At 43.8% G+C, this 20,677-nt stretch overlaps 1 protein-coding gene across 1 annotated transcript in view; it reads right to left on the bottom strand.

The window, feature by feature from the left end:
* Positions 1–11,792: 11,792 nt before the first annotated feature.
* Dapk1 (death associated protein kinase 1) overlaps positions 11,793–20,677 on the bottom strand; it is a 156,781-nt gene continuing 147,896 nt past the window's right edge. The window contains exons 25-27 of the mRNA XM_036187547.1: positions 17,842–18,030; positions 13,058–14,286; positions 11,793–12,613 (exon numbers count right to left, since the gene is read on the bottom strand). Of these exons, the coding sequence (XP_036043440.1) occupies positions 12,559–12,613; positions 13,058–14,286; positions 17,842–18,030 (1,473 nt within the window). The 3' untranslated portion in view covers positions 11,793–12,558. The remainder of the gene's footprint in view (positions 12,614–13,057; positions 14,287–17,841; positions 18,031–20,677) is intronic.

Genomic DNA, 20,677 nt, shown 5'->3' with positions numbered 1-20,677 from the left:
TTCTTGTTTCTTTTTTAAGGGGGGGAGCAAAGAAAACAAACTTGGGTGGGTAGGGTGGTAGGGATCTGGGACAAGGTGTGATTTTTGTGAGGGAGGTTTGTTGTTGCTGCTGCAATTGTTTTCTTCTGAGACTAGAGGCTTCTTATTATTTCTTTCATTTTTTGAGATCATAATATAATTATATCACTTGCTCTTTCCCTTTCCTCCCTCCCATATATAACCCTCCTTACTCCCTTTCAAATTCACCATCTCTTTTTTCATTATGATTACATACATATAAATGTATATGTATGTGTATATGTATACATGCATGTATGTGTATATATGCATATTTTTCCCAAAATACACCCTGCTTAGTCTGTATAATGTCACTTGTATTTTCTTTTCATAGCATTAGATAACCAACTGGTATGGGAACAACTGCTTCTCCTACTCTCCACATGCCCTTGTTGCTTTAGTTCTTTATGTAGGATTGAGGCTTCATGAACTTTTCCACCCACTTCAGTATGTCTTTTTTGTTACTTCTTGATAGGCTTGATTTCTTGGGTAGGTGTAAAAGACTCATTAGAAGACTTGGCCCAATCAGGCCCTCACTTCTCTTCCCTCACAGACTGTTAAGTCATGAGTCCTGCTCTCTGCTTGTCTATCCTTTGCTTGGAAGTAACCTCAGCTGCTCCAATATTTGACTCCAGTTCCGATGCTCAATGGCACAAGTGGAAGATGAAACACAGAAGCGCATACAATCCAGTTGGTAACGTGGAAACTGTCCAGAGGGCCCCGTGAGAGGTCGCTGCTATGGGGAGCTCATGACCACAGTATAGGTTCTAGAATCCAGATCTTTCCAAGGCATAGCCTAATTGAGCATAGGGTGCACACATATCCCTATTGCCTCTAGCCTTCAGAATGGCTCCCAAAAGTGTACAGCCAGCCAGGCGGTGGTGGTGTACACCTTTAATCCCTGCACTCGGGAGGCAGAGGCAGGTGGATCTCTGTGAGTTGGAGGCCAGCCTTGTCTACAGAGTGAGTTCCAGGACAGGCTCCAAAGTTACACAGAGGAACCCTGTCTCCAAAAGACAACAACAACAAAAAGGTACAGCCATCCCTGGCCATGAGTCCTCTTTATCCATGGCTACAAGACCACTTGGTAAGCTTCTATTGGGTTTTAAGGGGAAATTAACCCTGCTGGGTTTATGCTTCTAGAGTGAAGAAGAACAGAGGAGAGCCATTTGGGAGAAGAACATGAAAATGATCCAACTGCACAATGAAGAACACCTTGAGGGCAAACATGGCTTCACCATGCAGATAAACACCTCTGGAGACATGGCAAGTGTGATGTGGATGCCTCAGTGCTGCCCTTTCTTCCTCAGCTTTCATTAACAAAATAAATGCTCTCTTAATGTTTCATTTGCTTTTCCTTGAAGAACGCTGAAGAATTAAGTGTGTTGAAGAATAGATTTCAAAACCAGAAACACAGGGATGGAGTAGTCCAGGAACCTCAACAGAAAAAGATCCCCAGATCTGTGGGTTGGAGAGAGAAAAGCTACAGGACTCCAGTGAAGGATCAGGCATGGCTGTCACACTCCCCATGTCAACTGTCCACAGGGATGCCAAGAGCAAACTGCCATCCCTGGTTTGTGGAGGACACACAGCTTCCTGCTTTCCTTTAAAGAACTCAGACATGGGACCTGCTGTTGACATGTTGCTGCAGGCTCTGTGGGCAACAGCCTTTCTGCTCCTTCTTCAGGGTCTGGGTAGTACTTGTTGGCTTTTAGAACTTCTGGGACCCTAGGACAGATGCCCTGAGAAGCAGGAGAGCTGGTCTGAGTGAGCAGAGCATAGTGGACTGCTCTCTACCTCAACACAATAAGGGCTGCAAGGCGGGATTAATGTACAGAGCCTTCCAGTATGTGAAGGAAGTTGGAGGCTAGAACACAGAGAGCCATACAAAGCAAAGGTAAATGTCATTACTGTCCCTGCTCTGGTTTTAGAAAGGGGGACACTGCAGAGATAACATGTCTGCCTCATGATTGACACTTTAGATATTAGAAGCCATGTCTGCAAGTTGTCAGTTCTGACAGTATGAAGCATTATCATCTGTACTACTCTGTAATGAGAAGCTCAGCACAGGTATGGTCTACTGTTACTTAACAGGAACCAAATGCACACTATACCATAGCTAACATGTTCCACCATGATAAAAGGGTTTCTTGTGGATTGATGGACCTAGAAAGTTTCACTGAAGACAGAAGTTGATTTTCAACTTAGATCAGTCAGTAGCGCTGGACTGCCTGGGATGAATTGTAAGTGCCCAGACTACAGACGCTTGGCTGCAAGGTGTGGAGAATTGTGGTTCTGACTCTTGCTCCCCAAAAGGTGACTGGAAGTAACTGAGTCTCTTCCTCCTTTACCTTTAAAAGGAAGGAGCCAGCATGTATGACCATTAGTGTTCTGCTGCTAATTGCACGGGGTATGTGATCATCCCAGGAAGTGAGGATGCTCTTATGAGAGCTGTGGCAGCAGAGAGGTTCATCTCTGCTGCTGTTGGTGGACTATAAGGTTCCTTCCGGTTCTATAAGCGAGGTAAGTAGGCCCTGAGGGGAAGCTCATGCAGGGATGCTAGAAAAGGTCCCAGGACCTTCCAGCATGAACAGTTCTTTGATAAGCAAAAGTGAATAGAAATATCTTGGTACATTGATTCCATACAGCTGTTTCTTCTGGGCACACAACAGTTTCACCTGGTGCTCCTGTTTGTCCTTAGTTTAAGCATACCCCCAAATATGTAAGTATTTTGCAAATTCTTAAATAGCTACACTGTTAAATATACAGCTTCACTGTTTAAGTTGTTAATTTGCTCCCAAAGAGCTTTTTACTTTACATTTAAATCTTTTGACTAACAAATTTTGTGTTCCGTGCTGTCCTCCAAGATTGAACACATAGAAGTAGAATTACAGGGTATCAGAGAGCAGTCTTGAAGTTGGGCATGGCTCAACTCCAAGCTTGTTGGATCTAGGAGTTTGTACCCCTCCTGGGTAGAACAGAGGGACCTATGTCAATAGACAAACACCCAAACATCACCATTTATGGCTCTACCAAGCCCTTTACAAAAGATTATGTGCTATTTTGAACTATTGTTGGTTCCAAATGAGAACACAAATCTTGACCTTTAATTTGAAAAAAAAAAAAAGTGGATTCTACTTTTAAATCTTTTATGGTGTTCTTGTCATTTTCCTGAATTTGGAGGTGGATGGCAAAATGTGTTGCTACCAAGTACAGGGAGCTGCTTGGCTGAGCTTTGGTTTTATTTTTCAGGCAATTATTATGATCCAAATTGCAACAGAACCCTGACTCACACTGTTCTCATGATCAACTATGGCTCTGAAGGAACAGAATCTGACAATAAGAAATACTGGATGTTCAAGAACAGGTGGAAACAGCCAAACATATCTACATCTGAGCATCAAAATGAGCTTCCTGCTTGCAATCAGTACTTGGACAAGTCTCCAATGGCCTAGTGCTCTTAACATTGAACAGAGAACCATTCACCCCTGACCATATTATGATGATGTTACAGTCTCCCTATGCTCTACATTGAACAGAGAACCATTCACACCTGATTGTATTATGATGATGTCACAGGTCTCCCAGGGGTATTGATGCTGTGTTGGTACCATTACAAAACTAAATTCCAAAAATTTTTCTTAATTCTGAAGCATATCTACCTGGAAAGACATCTGCCTTTTCTGTCTCTGACTCTTACAGTCTGGTGTAAGGGAATGTTTTGACTCAAGGGTGTAAGGTATTTCAACTCAATAAGTGGAATGCCTGCCTCCTCGCCATTCTTTCTGTTGACGCCACATCCCCAGCATAGCGTCTTCATGAGGTGACAACACAGTGTTTGCACATGCTAGTGAAGACAGTGTACTTTAGTCCTCACGTAAAGTGGTAATTTGCTGTGCCTTCAGTTGGGGTGCAAAATGGAGCATGGATGGTCATGGAAAGATTGCCAGAGACCTGAATAACAACTGTGGGACTGTGTTAGTGGCCATCTATTCCTTGGTATGAGATGTTACATTGTGAAAAAGGAGGGCTGGAATGAGGACATGTCCACATGAGGGATTTCACCTTCATTCTGACTGGCCATTAATGGGTGGGATACAATATAGGAATCATTGAAGATATAAGCTGTGCCATAATTTCTTTGATACTAATGATTCACCTAAACAACATATTTAATTACGAATTAAATTTATAGTTTTTGAAAAGGTGAGAAACATTTTATTTTAATAAAGTAACTTTATACATCAGCACACATGTCATTAATATCCAAAGATAAAGCAGAATGTGTCAGTGGCACACTAGAAGAGGACTGGGTAACCTCAGACTCTTCTAGTGATACATATGCAGATCTATGTCATCTATCATGGGGCCATATTTGATCCAATCCATAGTGAGCAAAATTTTGCAAAGTGGCCATAAGGACAAGCAAAACCCATTCTAATGAGGAAGCCCTCACTTCTTAGACACAGACACAGAAGCACATGGAGGGTACTTCTCATTTCCCCCAAGTTAGGTACTGGGGGAAATGTCTCACACCAGCCTCATCAGCATCCTTGCTGTTGAAGACCTCGTGGGTGGACATGATACCAAGGGCTTACGAAGGCTTGATTGTCCTAGGATCCACAAAGGATAAGGTATAAACTCCTAGGCTTGAGGCAGGGTCTTGAAATAGTGCCAGCCCTAAGGACATAAAAGACAGGTGTGCATCTAGATGGAGGTGCCCTGCTGTATCCGATTTCCATTGTTGTAACACAATAGTCCCTGGAATAAGTACTTACAAAGAAGACAAATTTATTTGACTCATGGTTTCAGAAAACTCGGTTCATGGTAGTTGGGATCAATGCCTTTGAGCCCAAGATGAAGCCACGTAACATGGACTGGATGTGTGCTAGAACACAGGTGCTCACCTCAAGGCATCCAAGAAGGCACATCAGTCAGACAGAAAGGTCATCATTCCAATACCCACTTCCATGGCCTGTCCCCAGTGGACTTCCATCCTTTCCCCTAGCCACACTTCCAAAGATCTCAACATTTCCCAGTAGCATGACACCCTGGGGACCCAGCCTTCAACACATGGACCTTTAGATAATATTTAAGATCTAAGCTACATCACAAGTTGTCGACTAAATCAAACCTTCCCATATGTTCGTGTATAAAATGACACTTGTGTTCTCCACATTATGAGCCCACTCAGAAAACTCTAAAGAAGTGCAAGCACTTAGTGATTAGAATTCTGCATTCTCAGGAAAGGAAGGATGTAGACAAGCTGGGGTCCCCGCCCACAGTGCTCATAGCAGCTTCTGCTTAAACCAATCCATACTGGACCACTTGCAATGCTAAACCATCTTATGCTTTCCCTTGTGATTTCTAACATTTTTATTGTTGATTCAAAATGATATATATTGCATCTGGACTGATGAAATTCTTTGGGTTTTATTACCAAAGCAGGCAGTGTTAGAGCAAGATGTATGAGACTCCCAAGCCATTGCACTCCCCCCACCCCTACCCCTTATGTAACCCTGCAGAATGTTGCAGCTGCAGCTTTGAACAGCAAACATTCTGCTTCTTAAAGGAGTGGTTCTCAACCTGTGGGCTATGGCCCCTTTGGGGTTGTCTAAGAACCTCAGAAAACACAGATATTTATATTATGATTCATAACCATAGCAAAATTACAGTTATGGAGTAGCAACGAAAATAATTTTATGCTTGGGGATCACTATAAAATGAGGAACTATACTAAAGGGTCGCAGCATCAGGAAAATTGAGAACTACTGCCTGAGAGGATGAAGCAAACACAGGAGAAACCCTGGGCTTTTTCAGGCCAAGCATGTCCCAACCTAAACCTAGACCAAGGAATGTCTAATGGCAGGGAAATGTGGGCAAGAGGGTCGAAGAAACAGCATAGTCAACTAAATTTAAAAATGACTTCTCTAGTCATACAATCAAGCCTTCTGCCTTTGATACAACACAGCTTGCAGAACTTCCTGCTTTCATTGTAAAATTTAATACTTTTGTGTATTAGTCCAGCTTTTTTCAGAATTGGAAGCGATAGGGTGTTTGTGTGGAGGAAGGGTCTTATTTTCAGGAATTGACTTAAGCTGGCCAGTCCCAAAGCTGTGGTTCAACTGACAGGCAGTTACACCATAGAAAGATGTTGTCATAAGTCAAGCTCAAAGGCTGTCAGTGGGAACTGGATATGACATTCCATTCATGTAACTCCAGCGCCTTGCAAATTCAAGGCCAGCCTGGGCCAAACCCCGTCTCAAAAATCAAAACGGTAGTGGACTCAGAGCTCTTCCAGCCAAAGAAAGCTGTACTGACAGAGGCTGTCTGCTGAAGCACCTCCTGTCACTCACAGCACACCATTCTGTCATTTTATTCTTTCCTTCAACTGAAGGGTAAGTAAGGCTCACCCATGTGATGGAAGACAACCCTGTGTACACGAAGTACACTGACTTAATTGTCAATCTCATCTGAAATCACCATTAACAGAAACACGCAGAATATTTGACCACATCTGTGCTCTAAAGTCTGATAAAGATAACCAGCAAGCTTCAGCACCATCTCAAGTGTTCTGTGCATCCTGTATGCATTCCCATAGGTTTGTTTGTTTGTTTGTTTTGTTTTGGTTTTGGTTTCTCATGGAACAGGACATGTGTGTCTGTTGGAAGTCTCTGTTGGAATGTCTGTTCCAGTCTATGGAAGATGAACCCATAGGGAAATTGTCAGACTTGGTTTGAGTGTTCAGGATACTAATGCCACTTAACACACCCCTTCTAAATATTTTCTCATTTAAGTATAGTGATGCTCACTGAGCTAAGAACAACCATTACGGATAACATACAATATTATCCAGCCAACTGTCCATTTGCAACATGACTTATTACCATTCAATGTTAGGTAGGCATCTTCATGTTTAACAATTAATACTCATATGCAATCACTTAAATAATTTAGGGCCAGCAAGATGTCTCCATAGATTGAGTTTGGGCAAGCTTGGCAATCTGAGTTTGATCCCTGTAATCTGTGTAAAGGTGGAAGAAGAGACTGACTTCACAAAGGTGCTCTCTGACATTCACAATCATGCCATGATGGATACACACACACACACACACACACACACACACACACACACACACACATACTATGCTTATACACACAATGATGAATAAAGAGTGTCTGCCTAAATAATACTTCAACAATCACAACACCAGCTGATACCCCAATGTGGATGGAGAAACCTCACAAGGTCCCCCCCCATGAAGAGCGACAGGAAGTTAACTGCTTCTGAGAGAAGGATGACCAGTCTTCCTCAGGGATGAGACCCTGAGAGTCACCCAGTCCCAAATGGCAGCAACTTAGCAGGTTGCATTATAAATTTCATGTATTTGCATATATATGCACATTCACCCATATTAATGATATTAAAGAATAAGAGACCATGAATTTGAGGAGTGTGGGAATGCAGGGGAAATTAGAGGGAGGATAACGAGGAAGAAACGATGTAAACACAGGACTCATCAAAAATAAATAATAAGTCACTAGACAAAAGAAATTGAAAAGTCAGCAAACCTACCATTTATATAGGAGAAAAACAAAACTTCAGTAATCCCCTAAATTGGACAAAAGCCCTAAAATTCCATGAAGCTTTATAAATAAATGGGTCTTGAAGCTAGCGCTTCTTCAAAGTCACAATAGCTTAAGTCTCTGTGGCAGTGAGGATACTGAATTTCCATTCCAATATTGCTAAAGGCGTAATATCACATAATTCATTATATGTAGCTTAAAAAGGTAGTCAAAGAGAATTATATAGTGTTAGCTGTTTAAACTAATAAAATAAGGTTTTGCTTGGGGAAGCAGAGTATGATACACTTTTTTTGCATTGGCAGAAATTCTTTCTGTCCTTAAATCTTAATCTTTATTTGTCAGAAGTAAAAACAAAAAACATATACTTATATTTTATGTGCAGTTAAAATATGTTAAATAGCTGAGGGTGTAGGGCAGGTGAGCATTTGTTTGTGGTGATACTATATTTGTAAAATGTGATTTTATTTGTATATTAATAAAGTTGCCTTGGGGTCAGAGCAAGCCATAGCAGAAGCTGGGTGGTGGTGGTGCATGCCTTTAATCCCAGAACTTGGGAGGCAGAGCTAGGCAGATCTCTGTGTGTTCAAGGATACAGCCAGCATGGTGACACACGCCTTTAATCTCAATACCAACCATAGAAGACCTGGAGGTCTGTACAGACAGGCAGTGACGAGGAGGTCATGTGGCTGGGTTTACAACCAATGAGAAAGCAGAACAGAAAGTCTATAAAAAGAAAAAACACACAGAAGTAGCTCTCTAGCAGAGAGGAAAGACAGCAGCAGCAGTGAAGGGTAAGGTTTTCAGCTCTTGCTCTGACCTAGTGGCTTTTAACTCTGCAATTGGATCTGTGTTTCTTTTTAACAAGACGGTTACATCTACATTTGTTAGTTTGTATGAGGTACTAGATTTTATCTCCAGAGCCACACACACACACACACACACAAAAGCACCAAAAGTAAAAAATGTGCCTGAAAACGTTGGTGGAAGCTGTATTCATAACATAGGAAATGCCCTCCTGCTTCACAGAAGGTGACAGTTAAGAAACGATGTGATACATTACAGTCCTCTGCAGCCATCAGAACTAATGTTTCTAAGAAGTGTCTAACACCATTGAAAACCTGCTGTGTCATAACAGTAAGTTTAAAAACAGCAAAAAAGAAAAGCATACAGTCTGTTTTACTGAAATCACATAAAAATATGGCAAAAAAACATGGCTGAAAGGGGAAAACAGCAGCAACTTTTCATCGCTCAAGATGCCTTGACAGCCAAAAGGCCCACCCCTGCCCCAGGCAGGGCTAGTGCTGGCTCACTTGAGGCCTCTGGTGCACACAGCAGCAGCTGCACAGACCCCTCACCCCCACACCCAGGCCAACTCTTCATCTTTCTTCTGGGTGGTATTGATCACGTGGCCTGTGTGGCTCCAGGGATGTCCTTCTCAGAAGACAGGGACGCGTCATTGGTTGACACTGGCTGTGACAAAACCTGAGGGGTTCTTTGGAGGGCACAACAGAAGTCGCTGGGGCTTTTACCGGGGTCAGAGCTGCAGATTCTGATGCCTCAGAACCAGGTCAGGGAAAAGCTGCTCTGCTGTTCTTTGCTCACAGTGAGAAGATGCACATATGGCTAAATCGGCGAGATTCTAGAATCATGACCAAAACATATCTTCAGGATCAGAGAATTCTTTTCTACATACATATGCACAAATACAAACATAAGCATATGTACATATAGACATACACATACACACCCTTATTCCTACACACATGTAACTTGGCACACGTAGGTGGTTATGTATATATGCATATAGAAACTTCACCCCAATGTTCTAGTGTCTTTGGCGAGGAAAGGTGCTCTGAAGGCAACAAAAGAAACACAGAAACACCAATCCAGCCATAAACCTTTGACCTACAATTTTTCCTGCTTGCAAAATATGCTAGGGCAATGGTGGAACAGAGCTTGTGGGAGTAGCCAACCAATGTCTGACTTGACTTAAGGGCCCACTCCATGAGATGAAGATACCTGACACTGTTTGGGTGACCAAGAACCAGAGATGACCCAGAGATCTAGGGTAAAACAAAACCCCACTGATCTAAAAAAAAAAAAAAAAAGTATTAATAAAATGACTCCCAATATTTTCTTATACTCTAACTAAAATATATATAATATAAAGTATATACTATGCCTTATTCAGTCATCACCAGAGAAGCTTCCTCCAGCAGGAGGCAGAAAATGATACAGAGATCCACAGCCAGACATTATGTGGACAGTTAAGTCTAAATGGGAGGCCTCCATCAAATAAATCCCTCTCCTCTGAGCTCAGGAAACCCCATGGAGGAGGAAATGGAAAAACTGTAAGAGTCAGAGGGGATGAAGGACACCAGGGGAACGAGGCCCTCTGAATCAACTAAGCAGGGTGTGTATGAGCTCAGAGACTGAAGCCGACAAAGGGCAGCATGGGTCTGTACTAGGTCCTTTGCATATATATCACAGCTTTTAGCTTATTGTTTTTGGGGACTCCTGAGTGTGAGAAGTACTGGGTCTCTGATTCTTGTACCTGTTCTTGAGCCTTTTTTCCTTCTGTTGGATTATCTTGTCTAACTTGATATGAAAGTTTTATCCTATTATATTTTATTTTGTCATGTTTGGTTGTTGTCTCTTAGAAGCCTGTTCATTTCTAGTGAGAGACAGTGGAATCAGAAGGGAGGGGACGTAGGGGGGAACTGGGAGGAATAGAGGGAGGGGAAAATATAATCAGGATATACTGTACAAAAAAAGAGTCTATTTTTTTAAAAAGGGGAAAAATGAATCAATGAGGCAGAGCCAATGTAAAGGTCCACCTGTAGTTAGATGACCCGATCTCAGCCAAAGTTATGACTGACTCAAGTGTGCCACTTTGTCTAAATCTTCGTTCCATGATTTCCAGATCCTGGAGTGTGTCAGAAATGGCTCATCTTTAAGTTGACTTTACTTGTAAATTCTGTGGTTCTGATGGAACAAGATGGCATCTTCCAAAAAGATAGCCCAAGTTCCTACTCTGTACTCCCTATGAGAAGGCAGCTGTGGACTGTCATTGAAGCCTTGACTGCCTAGCAGTGTCCCTTCACCCTGGTGTCAACACTTGAGAGTGACTGGCCTTTGGTCAGGGCAGGCCAGAACCCAAATTGCACTATAGGTGCTTATGGCTTCTCTCCTGACCTCTCCACTCCTATGCATGGTCTCACTCCCTTCTGACTAAGAACTGGGGAACACATGGTCACTAATAAGCAATCAATGGGGCAAATTGGGGACAATGGCTAAGTCCTCTACTGAGCTATTCCAGGAGTTCCCAGGGATCCCTTCCTGCCTATAAAGGTGTCTGTCAGTCAGTTTTCTGTTACCACAACAAATACCTAAGATACTCAACTTACAGAGTAAAGGTTTATTTTGAATCTTTGTTTGGGTTCATGGCCAGTTAACTCCACTGCTTTGGACTTGTGCTAAGAAGGCAGACCATAACCAGGCACATGTAGAGAGCACCTATCCCTGACCCCAAATGCTGGCATTAGGTTTTGACATTGGTGCTAGGGATTCACACTCAGGTTGGCATGCTTGTGGAACAAACTCTCTTGCTCATTCAACTATCTTCCTAGCCCCTCCTCCCACCTCTTTGAGAAAGGATCTCATGTAGCTCAAGATGGCCTCAAACTCATTATGTCCAAGGTGGATCTTGAACTTCTGATCCTCCTGCCTGTACCCCTTAAGTAGTTGGATTACAGGCATGTACCTACACATGTGGTTAGGCCCAGCCTAATGGCTTCAGCATCTTCCAATAGTACTGTGACGGGGTACTAAACCTTTATGTACCTATGGGGAAACAAGTCAGATGCCAACTACTGCAAAAAGGTGACAATTTTAACACCGCTTTTCAGGGCATCTTTCTGGTTCAATCCTTGGCCAGAGGATTCACTGAAGATGAGGACCTCCTTCCTGATTAAGGACCATGTCATCTAATTTTATAAATGAAGAAGCACCTAGACAAAGTATAGTGCTTTCCGAGTGCTGAAGATTGCTTTAAGGATGATCTGGATTCTAGATTGGTGGATGCTGTGGCGCAGAACACTGGAGTAGAAACTTAACGGAGAGAACAGCTTCTTTTGAATCAAGGAGTAACCAATCAAATGCAATACGCAACAGTTTATTTATAAAACAAAAGAAAAAAACAGACAATTCTTTTACGACATCTTATAGATTAAGTAAAAATACCAGTATTAATATATACGTATATACATAGTGCATATATATATGTACAGATGATATGGTAACATTACATGCTTCTCAGGACAGAATTAAAACATGTTTCCTCATACTGATGTAAAATTCGATCACAATCTCAAACACCCCAAGAAAACTTGTTTCCTCTACTTTCTCTTTCAGACTTCAAGTACAGGAAGTGATCAAACCAGGATCTAAACATAGAACCCATCTGCTATGCACCAACGACAATGGACTGCCACAGATTATGAGTTGGGGTCTTCGAAATTCTTAACACGGGTCTCCATAACCCTACAGTGGGTCAACCTTCTACCTGAGATGGGAGGGAGTGGTGAGGCATGACAGTCTGTAGGTTTCATGTACATGTTTACATGGATGTTTTGACAAAAGCAACTGAAAAAAATGTCTTCTTACAGCAACACTGGCCATGAACACTCTGGGGGAGGATTCCTTTTTCCTCTTTCCTTGCCAAATGAAGCACAGAGCCCCCTCCCTGGAAGGGGAAAAAAAAAAACAAAAAAAAAAAACCAAAGCCAACAACTCAGAGTGAAGCACCTCTGGCGATGATCAGCACACAGCAAGGGACAGAGAGGTAGCGTTTCCTTGGTGACAGCTCCGGGCTGACTCAGATGATTTCAACACACCCTCTTCTGCAAAAGGCACTCACATATTGTCTGTATATAAATCATACAGTGGGGTCCAAGCATGGGAGTCTCTCCTACAAATATAAAAGAGATAAGCTGAGGAGCTGTTACAGCAGAGAAAAGGGTAAGAAATACACATTGTGTGTTCCTTTTTTTTTTTTTTTTAAGGATAATCAATAAGGGACTTTAAAATTTTTTCATTGAAAAGTTTGGAATTCCAAAACAATTATCAGCAAGAAGCAAGGTATTAAAGGACGAGAGATGGAGTCCGAAACACTGACAAGAGGGGCACTAGCTTCCCACATGACCAAAGTGAAGGATATGGTTTGATCTTGATGAATGGATGCATGAGAGGGAGGGAAATGGAGGCTGAGAAGCAAGGAGCAGGATGGAGGGTGGTGTCTCCAGGAGCAGAAGGAATGCATGGGGATCTGCATTGAAAAGAATGGGTTGCCCCCTCCCCACTGCCCTTACATCTCTGTCCATAAAGACCCTGCCCAAGCCAAGGCTGCCCTCACCGGGACACCACTGAGCTAATGGAATTGTAGGATGTGCCACTGTTACAGCTTGAGGCATAGGCCTCCTGGCCATTGCCATCAAGGTTGATCTTGAACACGGAGGAGGCCTTCAGTAAAAAGTCTGCAGCATCTCGGCGCCCCAGCTCCCGAAGTTTGGATATGAGGATGCCCACTGTACTCTCAGGGTAGGAGGTCCATTCCTGTAGCAAGGCATGCACTGGGCTGGGGAGGAAATCCCTAGGAACCCTGGTATTGATGTTGTGCTTGGCCACCATGTCTGGCAGGCCCAAGTTCATGGCCAGAAGGCACCAGTCCTTCCCCATGGGGTCGGGTGGGTCAAGCAGCCGACTCAGTTTCCTACGGGTCAGCAGACTCAGGTCTGATGCGTGGATGTCCATGCCAAGGCTGGCCTGTGAGTAGACATCATGACACCCAAAGCACGTGATGCTGCTGAAGCTCTCCTTGTACCCTCCCATGGTGTTGGTAAGGGAGCTCTCTTTCAGGGTCTGAGCACGGAAGAAGTCCCTTGGCTGGTAGACCATGACTGGTTCATGGTGTTCCCGCAGCTGCTGGGGGCTCAGGTAGTGCTTCACAGTCAACAACCCTGGCAAGGTGGTGGCCATGACATTCTCGATGGTGCTGCACACCGAGTCCAACAGCAGGCAGCACTTAATCTTCTCTGTCTCCAGTCCGCGCACCTGCACCTCAATGCCCTGACCATGATTGACCAGCAGCACCAGTACCTCAGCCCCTCTGTTTGCGATCCTGCAGCCACTCACCCACAGACGGATGTCTGCGTCACCCTCGGCACTCTGTTGGTGAATCCACCGGCACAGATTAACCTGAACTTTGTGAAAGATGCCGCAGGGGAAGGGAGTGAGGTGTTCTACAGGGACAATTCGCACCCCGCCGTACACCATCACCTCATCCTCCTCATCAGCCCAGGAGCGCTGCAGGCTATCTGTTTTGATCAGAGCAGGAACATCCACCATGGTCCCACTACTCAGGTCCCTGGCGCAGATATCCATAGCATCCAGTATCTGCAGCAGCTCCTCCACATCACTGTCAGGCACCAAGCGTTGGATGTCTTCCACGGTATAACGGCCCCGATAATGGTGCAGGGCCCGAGGTGTCTCCACAGAGAGCAGCTTCCCCAGGACGTTGGTACAGAGCCATCGGGGGTCCAGCAGCAGCACATCCTGAACCGTCTCACTCTGCATGATGTTGATCTGCCAGAGGCGACAACTCAGAGTCACCAGAGGGAAAGGACACCCAGGCCAGAGGCGCTTAATTACCCAGAGCTCAGTGGGGAATCCCTAGGAGACACTGTGAGGCATGGATCTATCTCTAAAGCCAAACCTAACCACTGCCCTCAGCTGGTTCCAGAGTAGCAGAGGAGAGCTTCTCAGAAGCAATTTCCATGGAAATAGAAATCAAAAGTATGCAAAGACAGGAACAATAGCAACGACAACCCAAAGTAATAAACAAAGAGTGAAGAAGACAAGGGAGTGAGACGAGACAGCAAAAAGACTGGAATCTGGGTCTAGAAAACCCACAGAGCAATAAAGGCAGCTATCAAAAGAGCTTATCAGGCAAACAGAAACCTGTGAACAAAGACAATAAACTTGGCCACTGTCTTAAATCAGAGTTGTATTTCTGTATTGTGAGCATGTGTTTTACTGAGCTTTGTGTGAGAACAACCCTGTCTTTGGAGACACTCAATGATTTACAGTACAATGTAGAAATGTCTGCAAAATAAATCTTTAAAAGGTAAAAGAAAGGAGGCAGAGGAGCCAAAATGTAAAGACTTGGTCAAGGTCAGTTGAGAATATGTGGTTTTGTGTGCTGTCTTTTGTTTGTCTGAGACAAGAGGCCACTATGTGGCCCAGGCTGGACTTCAATTCTTCATCTTCCTGCCGGCTCTCTGAGTTTACAAGCATATCCCATGACACCTAGCTTCCATAGTGATGGAATTTCTTTCAAAATATTGTAACTAACACACTAATGCAATATAAAGTTTAAAGACACATTAAAAAAAAACAAAAACTTTATATATGTGTAAATGTGTGTGTGTGTTTGTGTGTGTGTGTGTGTGTGTGTGTGTGTGTGTTATATCTGTCCCTATGATAACCCTTCAGCTGAAAGGGGGGACAGAATGATACCAGATATTGACCAGTGTGTCCATTTCTTTAAATGCCTAAAAGTTGGAGAAAAAAATGTGAAATGAAAACAAAACAAAGCCAGAAATCACTTTTTCCTTCTGGACCCTTTAAGGATATTCTATGAATAACGGTGTTCCCAGGTAGGTTTTCATTGCTGGAGCCTCTGGCTCCACCTGCTGGCCATGGTAGCATAGGCTTTTCACTGCTTTCATATTTGAGCCTCAAACTTAACTTCTCCAGAGGAGACAGTACATTTCCAACAGGGCACTGAGAAGATCCCCCCCTTTACCATTTTATACTAACTAATTATTGTTATTTCTTTATGGTCGAGACAAAAAAAGTTGGACCCATGGAGGAGGAAACTAAGGAGCTAATGGTTAGTAAAGAAGGTTGCAACTGCACAGAACTGGCCCTCGTCACTGAGCTTTCCTTCCCCTTTCTTCCAGTCTTCATTTCCTCAAGTCTCAAGCTCAAGGGGAGACGGGATATGACATGAAACTAAGGGGATCCTACATCATGACTTAGAAATTTCTGGTCAAATACTAGGAGGTAAGAGAATCCTGTCAAAGGAGAAAGTTTATTTGGGGGGGAGGGAGCCCTATCTAAATATCTAAATGCCTTTGCCCTGTTCCTGTCCTCTTTCTTGCATTCAGTCAGCCAATCAGCTGGCAGTTTACTGAGAGTTCAAAGGCTGGCATTACTGTTTGAGGTCCTTCTGGGCACTAGCTCTGGATTCAGTATTAGTTTAAAAAATACACAACTCAGACAAATGTAAGCCTTGACAGGGCACACAAAACCAATGAACCCAGCTCTGTTTTCAATATTCTCAGATGATTCTAATTGTGAATAATTACCACTGTTGCTCTCAACGCAGCCTAGCTCATGTGGCCACTCGGTTTCATAGGAGGGAGGAGGTAAAGACTGTGCCATGTTCTGAGGACAGGCACACGGGATGCAGTGAGAACATTTTCCATACTGGGCTAAGTATCACACAATCAAGAACCAATTTCTGTCATTTCTGGTAGGTGTTGCTTGCTGAGAGGGTCTTTAAGTGTGGTTCTAACTAAGGGACACTGCACATCAGAGTGTCTTCTTGTCCACAGACACTGTCCATGAGGACACCTCATGGGCTTTTCTCAGTATTTGTCAACCCAGGACCCCTTATGGAGCCAGGGCTTCTCAATTCCCTCAGAGCAGCCAGCCTAAAGCTGCCAGGAAGAGCAGAGAAGTAGTGGGTGGCTGAGGGGGCAATGGAGACCCAGATACCCAGGACAAGAGCAACTAACTAATGGGATCTAGAAGATAACAGCAAACCAAGGGAAGCAGGCCAGCTGTTGACAGGGCGTAGGGAGGGCTACTTCTACCTGGTAAGACTTCTGAAAACGCAACTGGTCTCCTGAGACCCTTTCCTGAAGTACTATGCTCACACATCATACTCCAAACAATGGACCCAGTAGCCTGTTAACATCCTAGGACCTCAACCTACACACACACACACACACACACACACACACACACACACACACACACCAATGGAATAAGTTTCTCCTTTTAACAACCATCAAACATAAAGATTCTACCCAATCTAGTTATATCAATGTATAGTAGTAGGAGAGCCAGATCCAGCCTGAACTAGTCTTGGTACAGTTGCAATAAGGAAAATAAATGTGTCCTATAAATAAACTTTGAGGAAAAAAATCCTTATTTATCATGTTATGCTTATGTATAATTAGGTGTGCATATGACAAAAATCAGAGGCACCATGGGAAAGGATATTCACATTGAGCAAAGGCTTGCATAACCTAAACCTGTCAATTGAAACAGAGAACCTTCCAAACTTTATGATGAAACTTACCCTCTTGTAGGCCCCGTAAAGGCCTTGCCGTGGAACACAAGCTCCTGAACACCCTCACCTATGCGGCCTGCTGTCACTCTGGCCAGTGTATCTCTTTCTGATCTGTACTACTGCTTTGCTTTGAAAAAAAAAAAATTCTTGCAATTTGTATAAACCAGGCAAGCTTTAGTTCAAGTCCTTGAAAAAGAGGCTCAAAACCTAGAAACACTAGGGCAACTGTTGGAATTCTTGGCCATTCCCCCAGCTACATGACTACACATGTGCTGTTCAGATGTTTGGTCCTTCCAGGGCTTTACGTCCTATGTAATCCATGTGCTGCATGATTGCGTGATCACTCAATCTATGCCCATACGTGGCGTAGCTCCATGAGCCCATATTAGCATGTGCAGGGAAATCCATAAAAATCGGGTCACAGACTGCTGTTCCCCCTTCTTCTCCCACCCCCCCACTCCCTGCACATGTCTTCCACAGGCCTGATCACATTCTTCCCTATCCCTCCCTTCTTCTAATAAAACTCTGATAGTGAGTTTTGTTGTGCCTCATGCCTTTTCTCCCACGGGAATAGCACCACTTAATGAGTAACATTGAGCTGCCACATAAAACCAACACAGACTCCAACCACTGGTAACATTAAGGTGAAGGAGAAGCAGAGAGCAGAAAGTCTGTGTGACTTGCCAAAGTGAAGAGAGCCTCATGTGGTGGAATATTATAGGTAGCAGGGTCATTTCTCCTCTGCCAGCTGGAGCTCACCAACCCTCAGCCCTCACCTCGCCTGTGCTGTGCAGCTGCTGTGCAATGCGCCTGAGGTCATCCTCAGAGGCCAGGGGATTCAGCTGGTCCTGCACATCGTACACAAACTGCTGCAGTGACATCAGCTGGTTTGGCCCGTTGAGCTTCCGCCAGGAGGGCAGCGTCGAGATGATCTTCTCACACAGGTGAGTCATGGGAGGGCAGCCCTAGACAAGCAGATGGGACAAGTTAGCCACTGCACAGCTGTGAAGCTCTCGGAGCCCGGGAGAGACATCGTTCATCCATGCTGCGCACACACAGTGCTTTACAGGCTCAGTAACAGAGTCCATCACTAACCTAGCGCTGTCTTTAGGCATGATCTAGGGTTTGATGGTAGCTTTATGTGTAAGAGATGATGTGTCCTCACAATAGTATTTTAGGAACTATGGGCTCAACCTATGTTCACCAGTGCCTAAGGCTTCACTCAGATCTTCTCCTGCATCTAGCTCTACTCCCTCCTCCCTCCCCAGTCAGGTAGCCACCTTAGAAACAGTAAGGTTATGCACAGAATGCAACAGAAAATGAGAATTTTATCAGCATCAGTGTAGATTCATGGGGTCTGCTGATGGAATATCATTAGACCAATAGTTAGCAGTTGGCTTGAAACTGTTTTTCACCCACCAAGGTGTTGAAGTGAACCACGCTGTGCTTCACCTTCATATAAGCCATACCATCCTAATTGGACGCCACTCACCACACAGGTGTTACATTATTAGTTACACAAAATCTCATCTTATGTCACCTAAATTCTACTCCTTAATTAAATAAAGCAAAACTGGGGCTAGAGAGATGGTTCCAGGCTTCGGAGCACCTGTTGCTCTTTGCAGACGACTGGGTTCCAGTCTCAGTATCAAATGGTGGCTCACAACCTTCCATAACTCCAGTTCCAGGTGATCTGACATCCTCTCCTGATCTTTATGAACACAAACACACATGCAGTCAAAACACTCATACATATAAAATAGAAGAAAAATTAAAAACAATTAAAGAGAAAAAAAAGCAAAACTGTCAAGGATAGAGACAGTGCATTGGGGCATCCCTGGTCTGTCCTCAGGACTTGAATGGGAGGTGGTCTGCAAAGTGGCTGGTGATGCCATAGTCAAGTCCAGAGAATTCAAAGACTCCCTGTCACATGAGGGACAGGCACCTTTATCCAGATCTGAGAGGAGACCCTGGTTTTGTCACAACTTGCTGACCTACAGGACCAGGCCTGCCAGATCACACCCACACGGCAACTGAGACCTGGTGCCACCACAACAGGAAAGCAAGGGTCTGTGAGGCACAGGGGCTGGTGTGTTTGCTAGGTGAGGATCTGGAGAGCACACCTGGAGCAAGAGCTGATGATGGAGGCAGGGGTGTTAGAAGAGGACACAGAGGACAGGTGACCCCACTGGTCAGAGAGGAGTGTATACTTCACTGGGGCAAGAGGCCCCTCCCTGAGGCTGCTCAGCCTTTTCCATCACGGTGCTCTTAATCCCTTTAGCAGCCTTTCTCTGGGGAATTCTCCATCTGTCACAGGAACTGACATCTCCCCTCATCTATGTATCACTTTCTACTGCAAGGCTTTTCTCTGATGAGGAAAAAAATACTAGTTTTCAAATGGATATAATTCCTTTGAAGACTTTTAGAAGGATTCTTCAGTCCCAAATTATTTTAAAAATATATTCTCCAAAATTCCCATTCATGATACTTACTGTTCTACATTTGTACATTTATAAGCTTTAATCCATCCACTTTGAGGCTATTCCATGAGTTGGATAGTTCAACTTATTTCATTCCAAGCAAATAACCATTGTGCTGGTTTATTAAATAACCACTTTCCCTATTAAACTGAAAGAACATCTTTTCTTCATCCCTCCCTTTTATGATATGTGTATGTGTATTTGTATGTGCACACAATGCATGTGCATGTGTATGCCTGTATGCCTGCTGTCTTCCTCAAACACTCTCCACCTTATTTTTGACACAGTGTCCCTCACTGAACCTGGGACTCACTGACTGACTAAAGTAGCTGACCAGCAAGCTTCTTGGATCCTGCCGTCTCTACCCCGCCACTCCAGTGCTGGGGCTACAGGTGTGCCCCACATGCTTAGCTTTTATGAGAGTTCTGGGGATCCAAACTCAGGCCTTCATGTTTGTGTATGAAACACATACAGACTCAGCTATCTCTTTGGCTCAGCTTCTTTGTTTGTTAGTGAATGTCTGTCTGTGGACACTGTGATCTCTGGGGACACCATCTAAGCTGCTCTTAACTGTTTTAGTTGTAAAACCTGTGAAACCTATTTTCTTCTTCCATTTCCATTTCAAGGTGAAAATCCCAGTACGCTCCATCCCATTTAGATTCTGGGTAGAAATGTATTACATTGGGAAAAATGCAACACTCCTTATTTTACCTGCATTAAGAACACCATCTAATGTAATATGTTCTCATCTGTTAGCACACATCCTTCGGTAAATTTTGTTAGTGACTATTTTTCTTTTCTGAATTTGTTACACATACTAAAATAAAGCAGATTAGAATTGCTATTGTAATTTACAAAAGGAAATGTTATATCTAAAGAAGCCAAGAAACACTGTAAGAGCTTGATATACTCTGAAGTAGTCCACTGTTGCTCACAACTCTCGTCTCCAACCTTCCTGCTTCCCTCAGAGTAACAGGATAACATCACTTGCATAAAGACTTTTGTTCTGCCTCCTACTGTCAACCCGTCCCCCTGAAAACCAAACCAAAGTGAGGGCAGTACAGTGGGGCCACCTCCTTGGTCAATGCTGGCATCTCCATGGCAGTGTCCAGGTCCCTCCATGTGTACTCAC

Source organism: Onychomys torridus, chromosome 5 (genome assembly GCF_903995425.1).
Source record: "Onychomys torridus chromosome 5, mOncTor1.1, whole genome shotgun sequence".
Taxonomy (NCBI): domain Eukaryota; kingdom Metazoa; phylum Chordata; class Mammalia; order Rodentia; family Cricetidae; genus Onychomys; species Onychomys torridus.
Note: the sequence above shows the minus strand (reverse complement) of the source record. Positions and strands in the feature narration are given on the sequence as shown.